At 35.6% G+C, this 21,553-nt stretch overlaps 1 protein-coding gene across 2 annotated transcripts in view; it reads right to left on the reverse strand.

Annotated features, from left to right (window-relative positions):
- Nucleotides 1-21,553, reverse strand: part of DPP10 (dipeptidyl peptidase like 10) — a 556,919-nt gene that overhangs the window by 244,716 nt on the left and 290,650 nt on the right. For both annotated transcript variants that reach the window (XM_010973252.3, XM_074363531.1), the window contains exon 5: nucleotides 14,585-14,659. In XM_010973252.3, coding sequence (XP_010971554.2) covers nucleotides 14,585-14,659 — 75 coding nt within the window. The remainder of the gene's footprint in view (nucleotides 1-14,584; nucleotides 14,660-21,553) is intronic.

Raw genomic sequence — 21,553 nt, forward strand, 5'->3', positions numbered from 1 at the left:
TTCAATTCTCTGATAGCCCTTCAATACTCAAGATGCCTATTCTTTCCCCTTGTATTTTGCCAAGTTTTCTCTGTTCATAGCTATGTATCTCATTCCTTCATTTGTAGTTTCTAAATCTTTTGAGAATTATGATTGTCTCCTATATAGTCTCCAGTTGGGTACAGCATCCCAGGTGCTTTCTAGTTGGCACTTAGAACATTGGCATATTTACCTCCTGTGTTCTAGAACAGCACTGAACAAGATAAATATAATGCAAGTACTACATATATAAGTTTAATTTTTGTAGCGCTGTTAATGCAAAATAAGGAGAAAAAGGCAAAATCAATTTACTAATATATTGTGTTTAACTCAATGTACACAAAATATTATTTTATCATATATTGAATATGACCCATTATGTGTTTTACATTTTTCTTTTTTTTAATTAGCCTTCAAAATCTGGAGTGTGTATTTTATGTTTATAGTACACCTTGACTTAGACTAATCACATTTCAAGTGCTCAATCAGCACATGTGGCCAGTGGCTACATTATTGGACAGCACAGTTCCTAGATAGTTTAATTTTATTAACTCAGCCTAAAAAATATATTAGTGTTTTTAAAGTTCACGTGACAGTCTAAGTTCATACTGAGTTTATGATCAATAAAAATACTTAAGTTGGAATCCCTCATCCTATATTTTAAGAACCAGATTATTTTAATAAAACACATGCTTAAATGCTCTCTAACCACTAATCAGTTTAATTGTGTTGACTTGGGCCAGTATTCTTGCCTCTAGATTATCTGTAATCATGACTCTGTAGTCCACTAAATCAACTCTCATTCTAAATTTTTATAAGTACTTTTTATCCATTCACTTAAAACTGATTTAATCCCATGGAATAGGGAAGAAAAATTACAACACCGGCTTGTGATATACTGATAGAGATGCCCACACACAATGTTAATTAATCTAACTCTCGGTAGTTAGCCAGCTTCAAAGCCACCTGACTTCACCAGCATTCAGCATGTAATCTCCACTAATGCTACAGTGACTTTATAATGAACTGTCCAAAACCTTCAAGCAATTTGATTTCTTCATCCCAGAATCTGTGACACACAATGATTCTCGTGTCCTGACATTCATGGCCTAGTACATTCCCCTCCCACCTGACCCTGTGGTGCCAATAAAATAGAGTGGTAGTGAAGGCTTATGTGGCCCAAGACTAGAACCCAAAAAGGCTTTGCAGACTCCACCTGGCTCCCTTGGATCACCGACTCTAGGAGAGGCCAGCTACCATGCCGTGAGAACATCAAGTAACCCCGTGCAGAAGTCCACATGCAGAAATACTGAGGCTGTTGGTCAACAGTGATGTGAGTGAGCCACCCTGGAAGCAGATCCTTCACCCCCAGTCAAGCCTTCAGATGACTGCAGCCCCAGCCAACATCTGACAGCAAGCACGTGAGAGAACACAATTGGGAATGGGAACAGTACAGCAGAACCCTTCTAGAATGCGTGATTATAATAAACTGCTGTTCTATGTCACAAAGGTTTGGGGTAATTACACACCAACAGGTGACTTGAACAAGATCTCAATGCTTAGTATGACAATAGTTTGCTAATGTAGTAGTTCTCAAAGTATTCTAATAAATAAAAAAATTTTGTCTGTATGTGGAAAAAATACATGTATCTATGACAAAAGCAAGACTTTGGTGAGCTAAATCAATATGTTCATAGCAGTTTTCTCTAAAAGAGATAAATATAGGCATTGTAATCATCTTCTTCATGTTTTTCAGAATTTTCAGATTCTCTATACTTAACATATTATTTTCAAAATGAAAATAAAATGAATGCTGTGTAGTTGAATGAGTAATACACTGATAAACACATTAATAGCTACCACAAAAAGGAAAAGTTGTAAATACTGTCTTCTAAAACTTAAATTTCCTTCCTTCCTTCCTTCCTTCCTTTTCTTTCCTCCTAGAATTCTTCTCCTTTAACCAAGAAAAAAAATCCAAAATTGACATTAACATTTATTTCATGCCTTATTATCCCTCTTTAGAAAGGAGGAGGTTACTAGGAAGGCCGTTTAGCAGTGGCGGCTACAACAGGATAAAGAGGGCGCCTTCTGTGGGCACTGGAAGGCAGGAGGGCTGTCAGAGTCAACTCCAAATCCCATATATTTGAAAACTTTCCTAGGCTGTGATTTCCCTGAGTTTATCATTCATAGGATTATCTGAATTATTAGTGCTCTCCAAGTGTACAAGTCTTAATAGCTTCCGTAATCCCATGACCAGATCATGTACTCCCACACACTTCTTAAATATGTGTCTATAATTGTAAAGCACTGAAGTATTAAGGTCCAGAATTTAATCAGATAATTCACTAGAGAAGGGTTCCTTTTTCAGGCAGTGGTGCACGCAGGATTCATGGTACAGTGATTGCTTCTTAGTTAAAATAGGTTATTTATCATAAAGAGGGTCTAGTCTACAGAGCTATAGACCAGCAGAAATATAAACTGAAGGGAATGCCTCTAAGTCTGGAAATAACAAGACTGCTCTTCTGCAGACCATCAACTTTGGAGAACAGATGTCAACACACTGACTGTAGCACATGTATAATTGATTTGTTTCTTCTGTTAGGCATGACTTAAAAGATTCACTTGGTTTTTGCTTTTCTTTTTAGAAAGCATTTATTCTCATCAAGATTTATGTCCCATTATACATAAAGGACAGTTCTAATTATGCCTAAATGACAGTAAATGTAATTAAAGTTTCTGACTCCAAACATAATACATAATAAAGATGTTGTAATGTAAAATTAGTAGTTAATTTAACTATTCATTAGTCTATTTAATGTGTATTATTAATCCAAACAATTAGAAAACTATAAATGAGTATTAAAGTTTTTTCAAAATACTTGTTTCTACTTAGTTCTTGTTTGTCTTAAGTATATTTGTATATACTATACCATTGACCCCTCAAAGATGGCTTAAAATTCAATTGTTAAAGAATTCAAATGGACTAATAATTTCAAGCATATTGAAATAATATATAAAATAAACTTGATTTAAATGGTTAAAACTATGATTTAAGATGACTCCAAATAACGGAAAAATAACTTTGTCTGACATTGGAAAATCAATCAAATACTAGATGACAATTATTAACCACAAATATTCTGATAATCCAGGTTTCATAAAATCTAAATTGCATTATATTTTGGAATTTTTTTTCTTCTTTAAGAATATTTTCAAATTTATGTTATCAGAGTGAATCCCACAATGATTTCGTTGGCTATTTTTGAGAAACAACTTCTAAGAAGCAAATACAAAAATAAATGCATAATCACTGAGCCTAGAGAAATATAATAAATGCTACCTGAATATTGCAAATAATAATATGCAACACAAGTTCCATTTGTCTTCTAATTACCTAATTAGAATACAGTTGATATAATTGCAAATGGATGGAAAAATAAGTATGTCAGATTACAGAATAAATTTATGAAGGTATGCAAGAACTCTCAAAAAATGGCAGTATAATCAAAAGGCTCAGGGCTTTGGGGCTAGAAGGATGGGACTGAGTCCAATCCCTGCAACTGGGAGGTGGGGCCCTTAAGTAAGTTACTTAGCACCTCTGAGTCTCCCACCTTTGCACAGCCTGATATCACTGGCAGAGGAGCAAGGGTTTGGGCAGGTTTAAATTGACAAATTTCCCATATAAGAGGCACTCTTTGAGTATTCAACAGAAATCTGTGCCCTCTACTAAAATCTCTTTTTGAAATAGATGCTAAAAAAGGAAGCAGGGTAATAGAAAAGAGAGTGATCAGAGAAATAATCCAACACAAAAAATATATTGTTCAGATATACTTTTATAGTCTATTAGCAGTAAAATGTTATGTGCAGTGGAATGTCATACAGTAGGGAAATGAACAAGGTGCCATCCAACTATTGAATACTATGGATATATTTCACAAACTTATTAAGTAAAAGAAGACATACGTGAAACAGTACGCACTGTATGAGTCTATCTATATCTATCTAAATAGAAAGAAAGTAAAAAATAATCTGATACTAACTGATACATATAAAATAGATAAATGACAAGTTCATACTGTATAGCACAGGAAACTATATTCAATATCCTGTAGTAACTCATGGTGAAAAAGAACATGGAAACAAACATATGAATGTTCATGTATGACTGAAGCATTATGATTTACCCCAGAAACTGACACATTGTAAACTGACTGTACTTCAATAAAAACTATATATACAAAAAGAAAAAAAAAGAAGAAAATAATCTGAACTGTGAAAAGCTTGAACAGTGGTCTCCCTTGTGGCGGGTAGTGACTGGGAAGGAGCACAGTGACTTTTGATCTTGATCTGGGTCGCAGTTACAGGGACGTGCTCAGTTGTAAAACTTCGTCAGACTATTCTCACAATACGAGTGTGATCCTGTACACATGCTGCGCTTCAGAAAAACATTCAAGTATGAATAACTTAAATATAAACTAATTAATTTTCCTCTAAATTCCATGCATTCCCTACTAAGCCATGTGTAACTATAATATGACAGACTACACATCAACCTTGAAGGGTAAATGAGGCCAGACTAACAGCCAAGGTCAGAATGAAAGAGCTGAACATTAAATCCAAGATTAAATTATTTCGAAGTACTAAAGAAAAAAATGGTAGATCTTCTTCCTTCTATGACATTTTCTGTAAATTACTGCCATGGATGTGGTTAAGTTCTGCTGGCTTAGGTCTTTTCCCAGGCGGAGCTCTTAGATATTAAGGAATCAGTTCTCAATCTTGGGCTGTTCCAGAGTCACCCAGAGGGCTTCTTAACCACAGCTCCTGGGCCCCATCTCCAGTTTCTCTGTCAGTAGGTCTGGGTAGAGCCCAAGAATTTACATTGCTCATAATTCTCAGGATATCCTGGTGCTGCTATTCTGGGACCATATATTGAGAACTACTGTTCCAGGGGGAAAAAACTCTTAAGTCATATTATGCAAATTTGGGAATCTCCTTTGTCTCTGTATTTTCATTAATAAAATAACATCAGCTACTGTAAAGAGAAATGGCAAGGAATGAAGACGTATGAATACCGGCTTTGGTCCCGGCTGGGTGCAGTATAAAATAAAGTGGGTATTTTATCTTTATTTCTTGTCTTTCCTTTGTTTGAAGTCTGAAAAGTCTTCAGTAGGTGGAAGAGACCAGTTCACTTAAATTCAGTGGTCTATAAGCCTGGCTGACATTACAATCTCCTGGGGAGTTTTTAAAACTCCAATGTTCAGGCTCTATCCCAGAACAATTAAATCAGGATGTCTGCAGGGCGGAACTTAAGCATTAATAACTTTTAAAACTCTCCAGGTGATTTTGATGTGCAGTCAAGATTGAGAATCACTGCTTTAGTTCCACATACACTGATTGTTTACTATGGGCCATTCACTGCAGAGAACTCTACGGGCATTAAAATGAACGGAGCCAAGTTCTTGACTTTATAGTTTAGTCAAGGGGACAAAACATAAATGGAAGTGTTCAATACAATGACAGAAATACTGAGATGTAAGTATGAACCAGATCCCATAAAGGCATAGAGAAGGACAACTTACCCTCTCCTGGCACTTTAAGGTCAAGTTTACTAGAGGTTCTGGTTTATTAATTCATAAATCATTTTATTTACGTGTTTACATATTTATTTGAGCAAACTGTGGCAGGCATTGTGTTAGACACAATTACAGTTGTGATAAATTCTACAAAGGGGAGGGAGCGAACTGTGAAACTTACAATAGGGAAATTTGACTAAACTGGAGAAATCTGGAACAGCCTTGGTGTTTGGGGCAAGGATGCTTGAGTTGACATCTAAAGAACAAAAGTAAAAGTTACTACTAGAATAAGAGAAGGGGCAGGAGGATGTTCCAGGCAGAAGAAGAGTGAAAGCCCCAGGATGGGAACGGGTATGGTGCTTCCATGTACTGCAGGAAATTCCAAAAGCTATGAGGGCAGTGGGGTTACGGAAGAGGAGGCTAAAAAGGCAGGCAGGGCCTTGTAGGCTGTGTTACGACTTCCTTATCCCGTGAAGACTTAGGAAGATTTTAAGTAGAAAATGACAATCAGATTCTTTTTTTTAAAGATTTGTTTAGCTTGAGTGTGGAAAACTGATTAAAAGGAACAAGAGTGACTGAAGGAAAACCTGCTAGGGCCATGACAGAAACTTCCTCCAAGAAGAGATATTATAAGCACATTATCCATCTCCAGCATTTTTTTAATTAAAATATATTTGACATATAACATCATGTCAACCTAATGTGTGTGTGTTAATTTATATATTGTGATATGATTGTCACTGTAGTGATAATTAGCACCTCTATCACATTACATAACTAAACTTGCATTTTAGTGGTTGGAATCATTATGTTCTAGTCTCTTAGCAAGTTTGATGATGATAACACAGTATCACCATCTACAGTCACCACACTGTGCATTAGATCTGTAGGACTTATTTACTACTCACTGTAAATTTGTGCCCCTAAAACATCTGTCCTGTTCTACCTGCCATCCTCTGGTAACCACCATTTCATTCTCTGTTTTTACAAGTTTTTTTTTTTTTTTAATTCTACATGTAAGTGATATCATACAGTACTTGTCTTTCTCTCCAGGCCCTTCATTATTCCTTACCACAGCCTTCAGACAAGGACACAGGTGTGAGAATGCAGGCAAGAAAACTCCTGCTGAGTTACTGTAGAGTAATCAGTATTCATAACAATGGCCATGAGCCAGGGAGAAAAGGATTTAGTGGGTTCCCTTTCCTTGGTCTAATAATGCAGAAAATACACCATTTATTTTACAAATATTTCTCTCAAAAATTGTTACATCCTAAAAAAGTAGTTGGATAAACTCAACAATCTGGATATATGAGATGGGATTTATTTCGGTTTTGTTTATGTTCCCTTCGACCACGCAAGTTCAATATCTTCTTAAACAAAAGAGGGAAATGTTAAAGATGATCTGATTTTCTCCCCCTTTCTCCAGCATTTCAAGGACATCACCTAGAGGTTTATAAATTTGCTTTTGCCTTGGATTCAGTTTCTGTGTAAACAGGGTCATCAACTGAGATGCCTACAAGGGTCAGACAGTTCCTGCAATTGTGACAAGCAGTCCGAGTATAAAATAAAATCAAACTATCAGAAAGATTCTCTGTGTCGACTGAAATAAAATGCACAACCTAAAAGTTGAGAGTTATGCTTTATTCGGCAGAATTTCTGAGGACTCAGCCCAGGATGACAGCCTCTCAGATCGCTCTGAGGGACTGCTCCAAAGAGGTAGGGGAGGAGCCGGCATACATAGGGGTTTTTTCAGCAAAGACCAGGTAGTCGGAACATCAAAAGATTACTATCAATTTAAGAAAACCAGACATCTCAAGTTAAAGAATTTAGTGCTTTTCTATGTATGGGAAAGTGCAAATGTGTGGGCTCACTGAAATCATTCCTTTGCTATGCACCTGTCTAGGGCCTACTGTATCCTCTCCTTTCTCATCCTGAGTTCCCTCAGGGCGCATGGTTGGGGGTGGCTGCAGAGGCCAGGCTGCCTGCTTGTCTGCATCCTGAGTTGGCGGCAGCAGCTGATGACTTGATGGCCCTGGCATTCTTTATTTACTGATATGGCTGGCAGTATTTTTTGTTCACACCAGCCACTAAGGAACTTCGGCAGGGGCAGCCAGGCTTCAGCTTTACTACTGCGAGTCCATTTCTCCTTTTGGAAAGGGGCAAAGGGAATAAAGATCACTCTTGCCCTCTTAAAGATCACAAGATTACCCCAAAGTACCCCTGCAGCAGGGCGATCACTCAAATGTTCATTCTCTACCTTTCTACAGGAGAACTCGTCTTTCCTCCCAATCATAAATGATCCTTTTCTTCCCCTTTTCCTCACTTATCTACCTCGTTTCCCCTTGTAATAAGCTGGTGGAACATGTATCTTAAAGCCTTTACCACACTGTAAGGTTCTTACAGCCAAATCACACTCATCTTGATCTGTCTACAGATACCTACAGACAACAAGCACAGAACATTCTCAAATTCTATGGGGCAGAAGGATGAGTCAGGGACCATGTTATTGGCCCAAACTATGAGAAACATTCATCGGGCCAGAAAAAGAAAAGCAACTTCTCACATCATTGAAATCACATTTTTGATATTACAGAGCACAGATAATTTGCATGGGAGAAGAGTCTTCAGATTATTATATTAGAATTAATTAATAATCATGCATCTCAGGAGAAATGATTCAGCCCAAGTTCAATAAAAATGGATATTGATACAAGAACAAATATTATTTTTGGCTTCTTTGCAAAGGACTAAGAAAATTATTGGTTTATATTTTGCGTGATTTATTTATTATGCAACTCGTGATACAGAATCTTCAAAAACTGTCCGTAACCCTATATTCGTAATTGTAATTGCTTTATGATGACAGATACTATTGCATATCATTGTGATGTTTGCTAAAATAATACAGTAAACACGTAAAAGGCTAAGAAAAAAGGTCAGAATCATACTCTTCATACTTTAGGAACAATGACTGTGTTAACTCAAGCTCTGAATAAAGCATTTCAAGACGGGTAACCCACGGATTCGTGTATTAACACCAGCAGCCCACAGGTAACACAGAAGAACTTAGTTGCTGACCTAGAAGACACTTTCTAAATTTAGCCTACACTAAATTATTGACGTTTGACTCACATTGAGGACATGACTAGGGAAAGAAAACTAAATGAGCTCTCTCCGGCGAGCTCCCCTGACTCCATAACTACAAGGCTAGAGCCATAGTGTTGTCCTCTCACAGAATCCTGGAGGCAGGCTTATTTTCACATGGTTTTCTCTTTATTCCAGGCAATTCTGCAAGATAGTGAGTATTTCAAAAGTATTCCTATTCTCCTTTTCTTCACTGTAGCCATGGGGAAACTGAGGACATGTATGGCATCCCAGGAATCAGTCCACATCTCTCAATTGTGTTTTGTGCTTTTTTCTAATACTACATCAAAAATATTCCTTTGGAGTCTTCCCAGGTGACTGGCTATGATTACATTTACTCATATGAAAAATGAAGTGGAAAAATCCATTATTATGATCATTAGAAAGAGAGGTTTTGGTCACTTGTCACTATAAACAATTGCAAGTAGAATCAATGTTTATGCATAAAATATATAAAAGTAGAAAAAAGTACAATTAGATATTTATTATATTGGTGGGCATTTTTCTAAGCCTAGAACGAAAGTAAACACAACAAAGTGAAAGAGAAATTTTATCACAAAATTCATTTCTCCAAGTCAAAAAATAACTAAAGCTAAAAAATAGTGATATATTTAAAGAATAATAAAGCTAATAATTGAATTATACACAAGGATGTTTACAAAAATTCGATGATTACAAAAGATAAATGGAGTAAAAAAATGTTATTCACTGAAAAAAACTCTGAGAATATTAGTCAAACTGGCATTTAAATATATATTAAGATACATGTGCACATCTTGACTAGATTCAACTTTATATATGATCATGCAAATATACTCAAAGGACTGCAGCCAAGAAACCATGTCTAAGGAGGCTGATCTGATCTGCTTGATTAAAATGCTGGACAGTAATGGATAAACGTTTGGGGGGCCTTGGAAACAGTGAGTATACTTTGCATGTAGGATGGATATGAAATATCTGGGGACTATGTTAGCCAGTCTCTAAGATGGGCCCCCCAAATCCTCATTTCCTGGTAGTTCCCTCCAACACTAAATTAGAACTGACTTGGGCGACAAAAAGAAATACTGTGAAAGCAATAGGTGACTTTCAAAGATAGATCATACAAGGTACTGAAGTTTTCGTTTTTACCTTCTGCATTACTCACATTGGGACAATCCAAGTAACATGTTAGGAGGACACTCACAGTACAGTAGAGAGTTTCACATGGAGAAACCTGAGGTCTCCTGTCATCAGCAAGCACCAATGACCCATTCATGGAAGTGATCTACCTTGAAAGTACATCCTCCAGCCTCAGTCAAGCCGTCAGATGACTACAGCCCCCGCTGACACCTGGTCATGAAAAGTCCTGAGCAAGAACCACCCACCTAAGCCAATCCCAAATGCCTGACACACACAAACTGTGAGCAACAGTCAATGGTTTCTTTAAAGTGACTAAGTTTTGGGTAATTTATTGAATGGTGTGCATGTGTATGTATGCACATGTGGGTGTGTATGCATTCAATTAGTAGTCAAGTTATATATAATCTATCAATTTAATAGTTACTCTTTAAGATACAGTTTTTTGTTGGTAAAGATGGTAATCTAAGATGGTATGCATTGCCAAAGGGCTGTATAAACCAACACAACCATTTTGCAAAACAGTCTTTCAATTTATAATAGGAGCCTTAAAACATTTTATACCCGAACTCCTATTTCAAATAAAAAAAAATAATTCAAAATATATAATCAGACTAAATACAAGGATTAGACCCATAAAACTCTTAGAAGAAATCACAGGGGTAAAACTTCATGACCTTAAATATAGCAATGTATTCTTCGGTACGGTACCAAAAGCATGAGTAATCGGAGAAAAAATAGATAAATCATACTTCGTCAGAAATTTTAAATTTTATGCATCAAAAGACATTATCAAAAAAGTGAAAAGGCAGTCTACTGAGTGGAATAAAATAATTGCAAATCATATATTTGTAAGGGTCTACTATCCACAATACATAAACAGTTCTTAAACTCAATTACAAAAAGCAAAAAAAAAAAAAAAAAAAAAAAGGCAATGGACTTGAATAGACATTTCTCCAAAGAAGAAATACAAAAGGCCAGCAAGCATATGAAAATGAAAATATGTTTACCATCATTAGCCTAATCAGGGAGGTATACAACAAACACAATGAGGTGCCAATTCATACATACTAGAATAGCTATAAAAATAAAAATGGAAATAACAACTATGGGGCAGGATACAGAGGAGTTAGAACTCTTACACATTGCCAATGGGAATGTAAAATGGGAAAGCCATTTTAGAAAGTGGTTTGGTGGTTCCTCAAAAAGATAAACATAGAATTACCCAGCAATACCACACCTCAATATACACCTTCAAAGTTGAAATTAGGTACTCAGAAAAATTCTTGTGCACAAATGTTCGCAGCAGCACTATTCATCATAGCCAAAATGTGGAAATAAACCCAATATCCTTCAATGGATCAATGGATAAACAAATGTGGTACAGACATACAATGAAAGAGTATTCAGTCATAAAAAATGGGATGAAGTACTGATACACATGTAGATATACCTAAAAAGAAGCCAGAAAAAGAAGCCAGACAAGAGGTACGTATGATTCCACTGACGTAAAATATCCAATGTAAAATACCCAAAATAAATTAATCCACAGACAGAAATCAGATTAGTGATTATCAGAGGGTCGGGTAGGGAAGAATGAGGAACGACTGATTAATGGGCACAGGGTTTTCTTTTGGGATGGTTAAAATGTTTTGGATCTAAATAGAGACAGTGTTTGCACAGCATCATGAATGTACTGAATGCCACTGAACTGTACATTTTAGAATAGTTAATTTTGTGTTCGCTATTGTGAACCTCAGTTCAATTAAAATTGCTGTATCTTTTCATTCATAAATTCCATTTGTGGAAGTGGATCCCATAAAAATATCAATTCAAGAAAAAAATGGATATACTCAAAAACAGTTTCAAAACATTTTTTAAACATGGAAACAACTAAGGTCCAACAATAGAGAGTGGTTATGGGAAACCAGCCTTTGAGTTTTTTCTTGTTCAGCTCATCTGCCATAGAATGACATTAAAGGCAAATCACTGCACAAGCCAACTTGCTAGTGTGCAGCTATGACAGCCTACTTGAAAGACCTTGAGGAAATGTCTAAGTCTGTCAGATCCTGCATTTTCCAGCTTTTCTGAGGCTGGCTTTTCTCCTCTTTGAAATCAGGTTATCAGTGTCTTCTTAAAACCATGCTTAATATGTGATAATTCTTGTTTCTCTACTTTTATAAATATATATACATATATAGGAGCATAAAAAAGAAGAAAACACACCAAAATAATTTTAGTGGACATGTTTGGGTGGTTGGATTTTGTATGATTGTTTTTTTCCCATTTTTGTTAATGGGCATTATGTGTGTCTGCACACACACACTGACACCCACACAGGGTGTGGTCATTTAATTACTCTAAAACCATCAATGACCCCAAGTTGCTATCTCAGTGTAAACCGCATAGAATAGGATAGTTTCTACTATTTTCTATTTAATTTAGGTTCAACCAGATTTATAGGTATATTTTTTCCCTCTCTAAATTGTCAACCTGTGGGCTAGTCTGAATTGACTACTGTACCTCAAAGATTTAATGCTGCTTCCATGAAGTCACATGTAATCTGCCCACCTGGAAAGTTCCTCTATTTAGCTTCACTTATTTAACCTTCAGAACCCAATATATGACTCCTTCTCCAACATGATTATCTTGAATGGAATTTTTTCTATTATTTAATATTACCACTCCTACAGCACTCCTTCAGTGCTATATGTAGTAAATGTAAGTGTTTGAGTCATATCACCTCTACCTGATCGTATATTTTTGAAGGGGATGGTTCAATCGTGTGTGTGTGTGTGTGTGTATATATACGCACACACACATACACACACACAAAAACATTCCCTGCAAAATGTCCAGCCCAGCAGTCTGTATCTAATAGATGATAGATAAATAAGAATATATGAAATGGTATAAAATTGTAGAATTTAGTTTGATAATTTTCTAAATTCTTAAAATAATAGCTTTCTCTCACTTCCAGAGACTGATATGTCATAAAGCATTTTTATTATTTCTGAAATTAAGCAAAAATAAAAAAGGGGGTATATTAAGATTAGTCCATGGGTGTATGTTTTTGGTGTTAATTATATCGTCACAACCTCCCGACATATTTTGCTAAAATATCCAAGGTTAAGCTAATTTTGTATATTGTATTCCAGAGTATAGCTATACCATTGTATGTTCACAATATCACTGCGAGGGTAATTCATTTGATATACAGTTTAAGGACTCTTCCTAGCTATAGATATGACAGATTTTCTGGTATTTTTTCCTATAAGTTCTATAGATTTATATTTTACAACTGAATCCATAATTCATTTTGAGCTTTTATTTAGTGTGAGTCTGAGGTCAGGGTATTTCTGGGGTTTTGCTTGTTTGTTTTGCCCATGGATGTCCAATGGCTCCAGTACCACTTGTTCAAAATACTACCTTTCTTTCATTGAATTGCTTTCGCACTTTTGTCAAAAATCAGGCATATTTGTGTGGATCTATTTTTGGGTTCTCTACTCCATTTCACTGATCTACGTGTCTATCTCTTTGCTAGTTCCATATAACTGTAATTATTGTAGCTACTAAAACCTGATTTTTAAAAGTTCATTGTCAATTTAATGCAACAGTCATTTTAAATTAGAACTCCTTGGATGAACAATATTATTTTTAAAACTTTTGGAGATATTGTAATATTTTTGTTTATAAAACTCAAGCACTTTTCCTACTATTAGGTGGGATTTTCTAAATCTCAATAAATAGAACACAGAACAAAGGTAAAGGAAAAGGGCCAAAATTTACAATAGGAAAAGATGTCTTTGATTACCATCTCTCTGCTTTTTGTAGTGTAAATTAATTATTTTAAAAAACAAATATAAACTTGTCTAAAAATATAGGACATGTATATTTCAAAAGACTAAAACCATCAAATAGAAGGTTCTTTGAACTGTAAAATTTCATGTGCTCAAAGGCTTTCAATGCATTATATGAGGCTTCCTGATTTAAGTCTATAAAATTTTAGTGTCTGCCTTAAAGCACACAAAACTTTCTTGAATAATTTCCAATCATTTATTTTCTGCAGAAACTAACCTGCTGAAACGCCTTTTCAACATTTACTTTGCTTTTTTAACAATGCAAATTATATCCAAGTGCAAAATACTTAACAACCATACATATTGTTTTCATTGTACTGTAGGGCTGACGTGGAAAAATGAAACACTAATTGCAATTAGAACATTTCATTTATTCAGAATCAATTCCTTGCCTTGCCCTGTTTTCAGAATATTCTACAACCACAAGGCGTATGCTCAAATACCACCAAAGAATCCATTGTCCATAGTGTTTTTACTAGCTCCTTCCCACACTACACACTGCAGCTCAGGGAACAACCATTAGGAAACCCTTTAATCCACACACACATGCAACACTCAAGTAGATAGTCATGCTTGTACTGAAAATGTCAAAAGCCACCATTTTTTGTGGATTTGCTAAATGCTGCCACACTCTCCTCTCAAAGAGATAGACTTGGACCAGCACAGGCACCTAGCTGGCTCCAGTTATTTGCCAGCTAGGAGTGGAAGAAAGGACATTGTCGCCAAAACTCTCTTCTGCAACATTGGTTATGAGTGTTCCCCTGCAGCTATTGGACATGCCAAATTTCCTCTAGGTGAGTAGATAATCAAGAAAAACTATGAACTGTCGCCTGAATGAATCACAAAGAAAAAAAGAATTCAAAGATCCTTTACCTGTTTGACATCATATGCCAGAAGAACATATTTTAAATCTGGTGAAACTGAATGTCTTGATGCTTTGAAGGTTACCTAGAAACAAACAAACAAACAAATCTTAAAAAGCTTAATAACAGAAAGATTAATATTCATTTGGATATGTAAATACCAAATAAAGATATTCATTTCCCTCTTAACACTGTGAAATAGGCATTCTTATTCCTATTATAAGTATGCATATGTGTGATTAAATAGATGGGTATAAAAACTTGGAGGGGCTATATTAGACATTTCATTAAGAACAAATTTGCTAGCATATTTCCTCCACGTGTTATCAAAGACTACATTAATATTTTCATTACAAGAATAAAAAGCAAAACACAACTTAACTTCTTTTAAGCAAATAAGTAATCAAATTGCTTTTATATTTGCATGTTGGATTAATCAAGAGGAAAAGAAATAGCAAAATTCTTCAGTGTCATGATTTTCTGTCTCTGCACTTTTGTGTTTTCACATGTTATGTGTTTATATTTTTAAAAAGACATATGCTAAAGACAAAAATCTCCTTAAAGGAAACCCCTAGAGTGAAGCAGATTAGAATCCAATACATAATTGATTATACTGGATAAATATAGTATATAAATATAAACAACCACACTGTAAATGATTGATTTTGAGCCTTTAATTTTACCTTTGAATAGATCTGATGTTAAAGAGAATAGAAAATAAAGTGAAGGATAAATACATTGAGAGTGGAAAAATGGCTTTGAGATAGGGATTATTTGTAATGTCATATCTAAAGAGAAGACAAGCAAAATGAGTTGATGCATTAAAAGCTTACAAAATACAATAAAAAACTGCATGTGTATTTTAAGCAAACTGATTTGTTTGGTTTTTGCAAAGAAATACAAGTATAAATAATAGTGTACAACTTATGCCAGGGCAGTTTCCACAAACTATTCTCTAAGAACAGAAATGTCAAGGTTTTAATACTTACAAATTTCCAAACACAGTACAAAAAATAAGAAACTCACACTAACCAATACTGGGCAAAGTTTGTGTGGTATAATAAAAAATATATTTGGTCTTTTTCCCTGGTTCCTGGTGCAGAGCTTCTAAAACACCTGGAACTTCCTAAGTGATAGAAGGGTCTTTTGTGATTAATAACACATGGGTCACATTAATGAGGTGACTAAAAAAGTGGGGGTGGGGGCGGAGAGTGGCTAGATAACTTCTGGAGAGAAACTAACCACCTGATTACAGAGTTATGACTTTGAATCCTACTGGAGGTCAGGGAGGGTGGAGGGGCTGGAGATGGAGTCCAGTCACATGACCAATGATTCAATCAATCAGACCTAGATAACCAATCCTCAATAAAAACCTCTGACCGATGAGATCTGCAGAAGTTTCCCTGTTAATAAACATATCAGTGTAGCGGGAAGGGGCACATACCAACTCCACCGAGATGGAGACTGTGCTTGGGACCCTTCTCAATTCACCCTGCTTACTACCTCTTCATCTGGCTTTTCATTTGTTTTCTTTATAATAAACCAGTCATTGTAAGTAAAGCTCTTTCTGTGTCATCCTAGCAAATCATCAAATCTGAAGGGGGATTGTGAGGACCATCACATTTGTAACCAAGTCAGATACAGATGCAGGCAGCCTGGGGTCTCAGGTAATGTTGACTTAAAAAGAGGTTTCGCCTACGTACATTTATCCTGTATCATCCACTTTAGAAGAAGGTCAGAATAATCACTGCCAATAATTTATCTCAAATATTTTGCTTTTCATTTTTTTCAAAAAACCCATTTCAATAATAATGAAAATAACCACAACAAACAACAGTGGAGCTACCATTGATCTGTCATCTACCACAAACTCTGTAAACTGCTTCAAATTCTGTAGTTCTCAATAATCCTCCCCACAACAAAACTAGGAGGTGGGTATCCTCATTTTTATCCTTTCTTTCTCTCTCATTAACTTATTGGATATTGAAACTTGATAAATATCAGTCTGTGGGGAATTCAGGGTGACAGAACACAAAGTTATCTCTCTCAACTTTGCACTAGCAGGAGGTGTATTGTTACACAGGAAGAGGAAGTTAATTGTTATTTAAAAATTGGTTAAAAGGGCAATGCCATCATTCCAGTCCTATGGGGATAAGAAAACTCTAATACCACAGTTAAACTTTTCTAAGGTCACAGAGAAGCATACGTAATGGAAGAATACAGGAGGAACTCCTTTCATAAGCAAGCCTTGCACTACCTCACCAGTGGGAGGTTCTGGTCTCAGGACTTGAAGACGGCATCCTTAGTGGGGATGTCTTCCTTCCTCCCTCCCCACTCTCTCTCCCCCTTTCTTCTTTCCTTCCTTTCTTTTTTTTGGAGAGCTACCCTCTCTGAAGTCTGAATTATTTAAAGAAAATCTCACCTCCCTTGTCCCCATCCACTCTCATGTGATGTTGTTCACGCAAATTAACTTCACACGTTCCCAGGTGCATCTGTGCCTCCGGTAACAACATTTGAGTATCTTTTACAGTTCCTACAATTATCCAGTCTGGCACTTTATTAATTATCACTATACTGCCTCCAGCTTATGCAGCACACACTCTGGGAAATCTTCCAAATACCTTTTCAGAGACCCAAGCTGCTGAAACTTCTCTGAATTTAGAGAGGTGGGCGCAGGTGGTGCTGGAAAGACACTTGCTGATGATACGCATATAAGAAACACATCCTTGCAGTTTAGTCAAGGGACATTGAAGCCTCAGTCCCTCTTAGCATAAGCCATTAATGTTACCATCTTTTGCATCTAGAAGATTAATTCTCCCTAGCAGCCACTGGAGACCCTTTGGTCTACGCTGACCCTAACTACAGACATTAATAAAGTTCCAGTGGAGTCTAACTTAATATGGCCTAAAATTAGTGTTTGGGGAAGTTTATTATTGCCAATAATGCTACTATGTTACCTACATATTTAATTATTTAATTACTATTGCAATAAAAGGATGCAGAAATATTTTCCACATATGTTTATTGGAATTATTCAGCAATGGATGCTTACTAGTGCGTTTTTGGAGAAAAAGCATTAACATGAATGAAATAAAGCAGGCAAGGTAGGATAAACAAAAACAAACATGCCGGTGGTTAACTAAACCAATGATCAAGGAACACAAGCTAGTTGAACAAGTTGAGAAACAAAAGCATTCTTGCAGGCAGCCTGGAAAGATTTTGTAGCGCTTCGTTTCTATATATCACACAACTGTACCAAAACTAACTTACTGACCACTCAAAATAAGGCAAACACCATGGTAAAGAGTGAAAGTGTTACAAAGCTGACAAAGTCACTGGACTTTCCCCTTTCATACTGGGCAGGAGACAACAACCATAGCAGAGCAGGGGTCCAAAACCCAAATGCCTTAAAAACCTGGGTGTGCAGGATAGTGGAAGAATGGAGCTAGCTTGGTAAACTGTGGACAAATAGAGCTGTTAGGATGTTTAAAAGGGGCAAAAGCCCCCCAGCTTCAAATAATCATTATCTTATAGGAAAGCGTATACAGTATTTCTAACTTTCGACTTTTTTTCAAGATAAGCTAGAAATCACAATTTTAATTTACAACCTCATGATTTAAAAATTATAGCCCAATACTTTTAAATATATATGGGTACCAGATTCTGCTGAGGGGCTGCTAGTCTCCTAATTTGGGGTAAAGCAATAATCGCCATAAGGATAAGGGAGGAAAAAAAATGCTGTAAGATTTAAAGAAGAGACTGGTAGATTTTTCATATATTTGATGGTAATGTAAGTGAAAGCTTCATGATCCAGTGTTTTTTAGTTAAATGAAATTATAGACTACATTATGAGACTAACTTTCAAAAAGTGTACAGGTAGCTTTAAAAGATTCCTGGAGAGAGGGGCCAGCCCCATGTATCACTGCTAATACTATGCAAGCATTATCAACAACATGAATATGGCAGAGCTAATCACTGTTTTCATGAATGATGATATTTAAAACCAAGGAAGCAACAAAATCAGATTTGAGTTTAGAATGATTCCTGTGGCAGTTGGGTGGAAAATACGTAGGATCTGATGACATCTTGAGGTCACTGAGATCTGGTAAGAGGCTCCTATGACAATCTAGGCATGTGACATCAAGAAGTTAAGGAAGATGCAAGGGCACAGAGAAGAGGGGTCATACGCAAGGGAGATGGCCAATAAAAGCAAGAGAATTTAATGATTAGATCTGAAAACTGGGAAAGCGTACAGAACGATTTTAGATTTTCACATTTTTATCACTGGCTATATATTGCTACTGCAGCCTACGCTGGGAAAAAGCAAAATCAGGCATATTTCTGAGGAACATTTTAGACATACCAATTTGGATGTGCTATGGTTACAATCCCTGTGGGGTATCCAATAGGGGATATTCAAGATTTTTGTACAAAAGCGTGGAGTTTAAGAGAGCTATCTGGGAGTGTCATCATTAATCAGTTTTATGGAGTATTAGATGAAAGTTTACATTCAATGCAAGTTCAGTCTCATCAAAAAGGGAGCAGAAACTCTAAAACATATCCTACTGTGGATGAATTCAGTAACAATGTAGTTATTATGAGTAATGTTTACTATTACTTTCATTCGTTAAATGTGTTTTCTTTCTTTTGTTTTATTATTCAACCTGTTCCACCTGCTGTAAATATCTTCACCTCTCCCTGCTCCTTATTCAAGTAGTAGTTCTCTAAAATATCATTCAGAGCCTCCCCCTTTAAGCCCTCTCTGTCCTTTCCAGTGCAAGTGATTCATCTGAGTCATATGTATATAATTATATGTGCAGTTCATCGATCACTGTTTCATGATTGCTCTTCTAGGTTGTTTAGAACCTCAGTTTACATCTATTGCCACAGTAATGCTTCTATTAAGAGGCTCCATCGCAATGATTCATTCTTGTCAGAAACATCATAACTAGAGGTAGAAATAGATAATGATGGTATTCTAAGATGTCAGATATTGAATATCATGGCAAGGAATCATTAAACCCAAACTTAAATGTTAGAAGTGCCAGAAAATATAAAGTAGTCATTTTTATGGCTTAAGTCAGAGAAAGGACTGAGCAAAAGGAGAGTAAGAGATTGGGTTAAAAGCAAGAGAAGTTGGTAAAAGGACTTGGTTGCCTTAAGATAGAGAAATGACAGACACCTAAGAACTGTGCGGTTCAGGTGAGTAGTATTCTAGATCTTGTAACAAGCTGGTGATAACAACATGTACTGGCATCTCTACAAAAAAGAAAAAAAGAACTTGAGTTGGAGAATGCTCTAAGTCTTAAAGTGTAGGTGGGTTTATTTTCAACAGATAAAGAATGATGAAAACAGTCTTTGAGGATCCTATAGTCTTTTTTTCCTGCTCCCTCCCCCCCTACCCAACCAAAATCCCTACATATGTGCACATGCACTTGCATGCGCAAACACACACACACACACACACACACATACACATACACATACACCCCTTACATATAATTTATTGGCTATAACTTCCCTCATTACTTAATATCATTTTTAGTTTATTAATACCTTGTAAAAAATGTTTAGAAAAGCCATCTCTTATTCTAGAAAAATAAAACATTAATTTTTCAATTAAGTATATATATTAGGAATAAGCATATATTATGAATAAATTTCTTTTACAATGCAGTCCAGAAATGACCATGAAGTGAGCATGAGGAGAGGTTTTCAAAAGTCAGTTGACCTTAAGTAGATGGTAGGAGGGGAATGGTTACTATCCAGTTGATAAAAAGGAACAGAAGATCAAGAGAAGGCAGAAAAGAAGACAAACCAAACTGTAGGCTGTGGTGTGATGCCCAAGATGGGCTCTTCTTCTCCACCTGGCTTCAAATGGAAGAAGCAAGGAAGAGGCAAATAGATTATTTTTTCTCTTATAGCTCTAAATACAGCCATGATTTTTTTTATAGCCATAACTGTGTTTGTATGCAAAGATTTAAAAAATCAAAAATTTTATTTGTATTTTTAATGTTCTCTTTTCTTAGCTATCCTATTATTTAGAATAGTGTTTGAATTATATTTCTCCATGATACCTAGGACATCCACATTGTATAAACATAATAGATGATCTCTCTTTTTTCTTGGCACCATGAATTTTATTAATCCTGGAATATTTTATTTAAAACAACTTCAATGCAGAAAATAACATAGTACAAGTAGGCAGTTTTTAAGAGTTTTGAATCAGTACTTACTAACCCATGTAGGATGCCTCACATATATCTTTATTGCTCATTAAATGAGAACAGCCAAATTAACATTCTGTTGATTTGGATCATTGTCTACACACTAAAACATTTAAAAATCAATTTTTAAATTTTTAATAGAAGGTGAAAACTAATGGTCTCTGAATTATATTAATAACTTTAAAAAATAAAAAGGGCCAACAAGGTGACTTTGAGAAGAATGTCAATATTCCTCCACTCAAAAATATAACAAATTAGAAAGGTTTCAGCTGGAGAAAGAGGGCTACTATAAATTGCATATTTACGTAAATTACTCCTTGGACATTCTTGGTTGTGCTAATCCAATTCTTAGTGTTTTCATGTTTTATATTTTTAATTTTTTAAAATTAAAAAACATTATTATTTTTTAATTGAAGTATAGTCAGTTATAATGTGTCAGTTACAATGTGTCAATTTCTGGTGTACAGCATAATGTTTCAGTCATACATGTACATACATACATTTGTTTTCATATTCTTTTTCATTATAGGTTACTACAAGATATTGATGTCAATGTTTTCTAATCACAATATTGCAAACATATTTTTCTCTTGAATGGTGCTATTACATTCAGCTAAAGAATGTAATGCACTAAAGAATACTGCATGTAGACAAAAATTAAAAGTTACAGAAGTTCCAAAAAATACCACATTAGAATTTCTGGATGAGTCTTCCTAATCATGACGTATGATAATTTATAGAATATAATGCTT

This window comes from Camelus bactrianus, chromosome 5, assembly GCF_048773025.1.
Source record: "Camelus bactrianus isolate YW-2024 breed Bactrian camel chromosome 5, ASM4877302v1, whole genome shotgun sequence".
Taxonomy (NCBI): Eukaryota; Metazoa; Chordata; class Mammalia; order Artiodactyla; family Camelidae; genus Camelus; species Camelus bactrianus.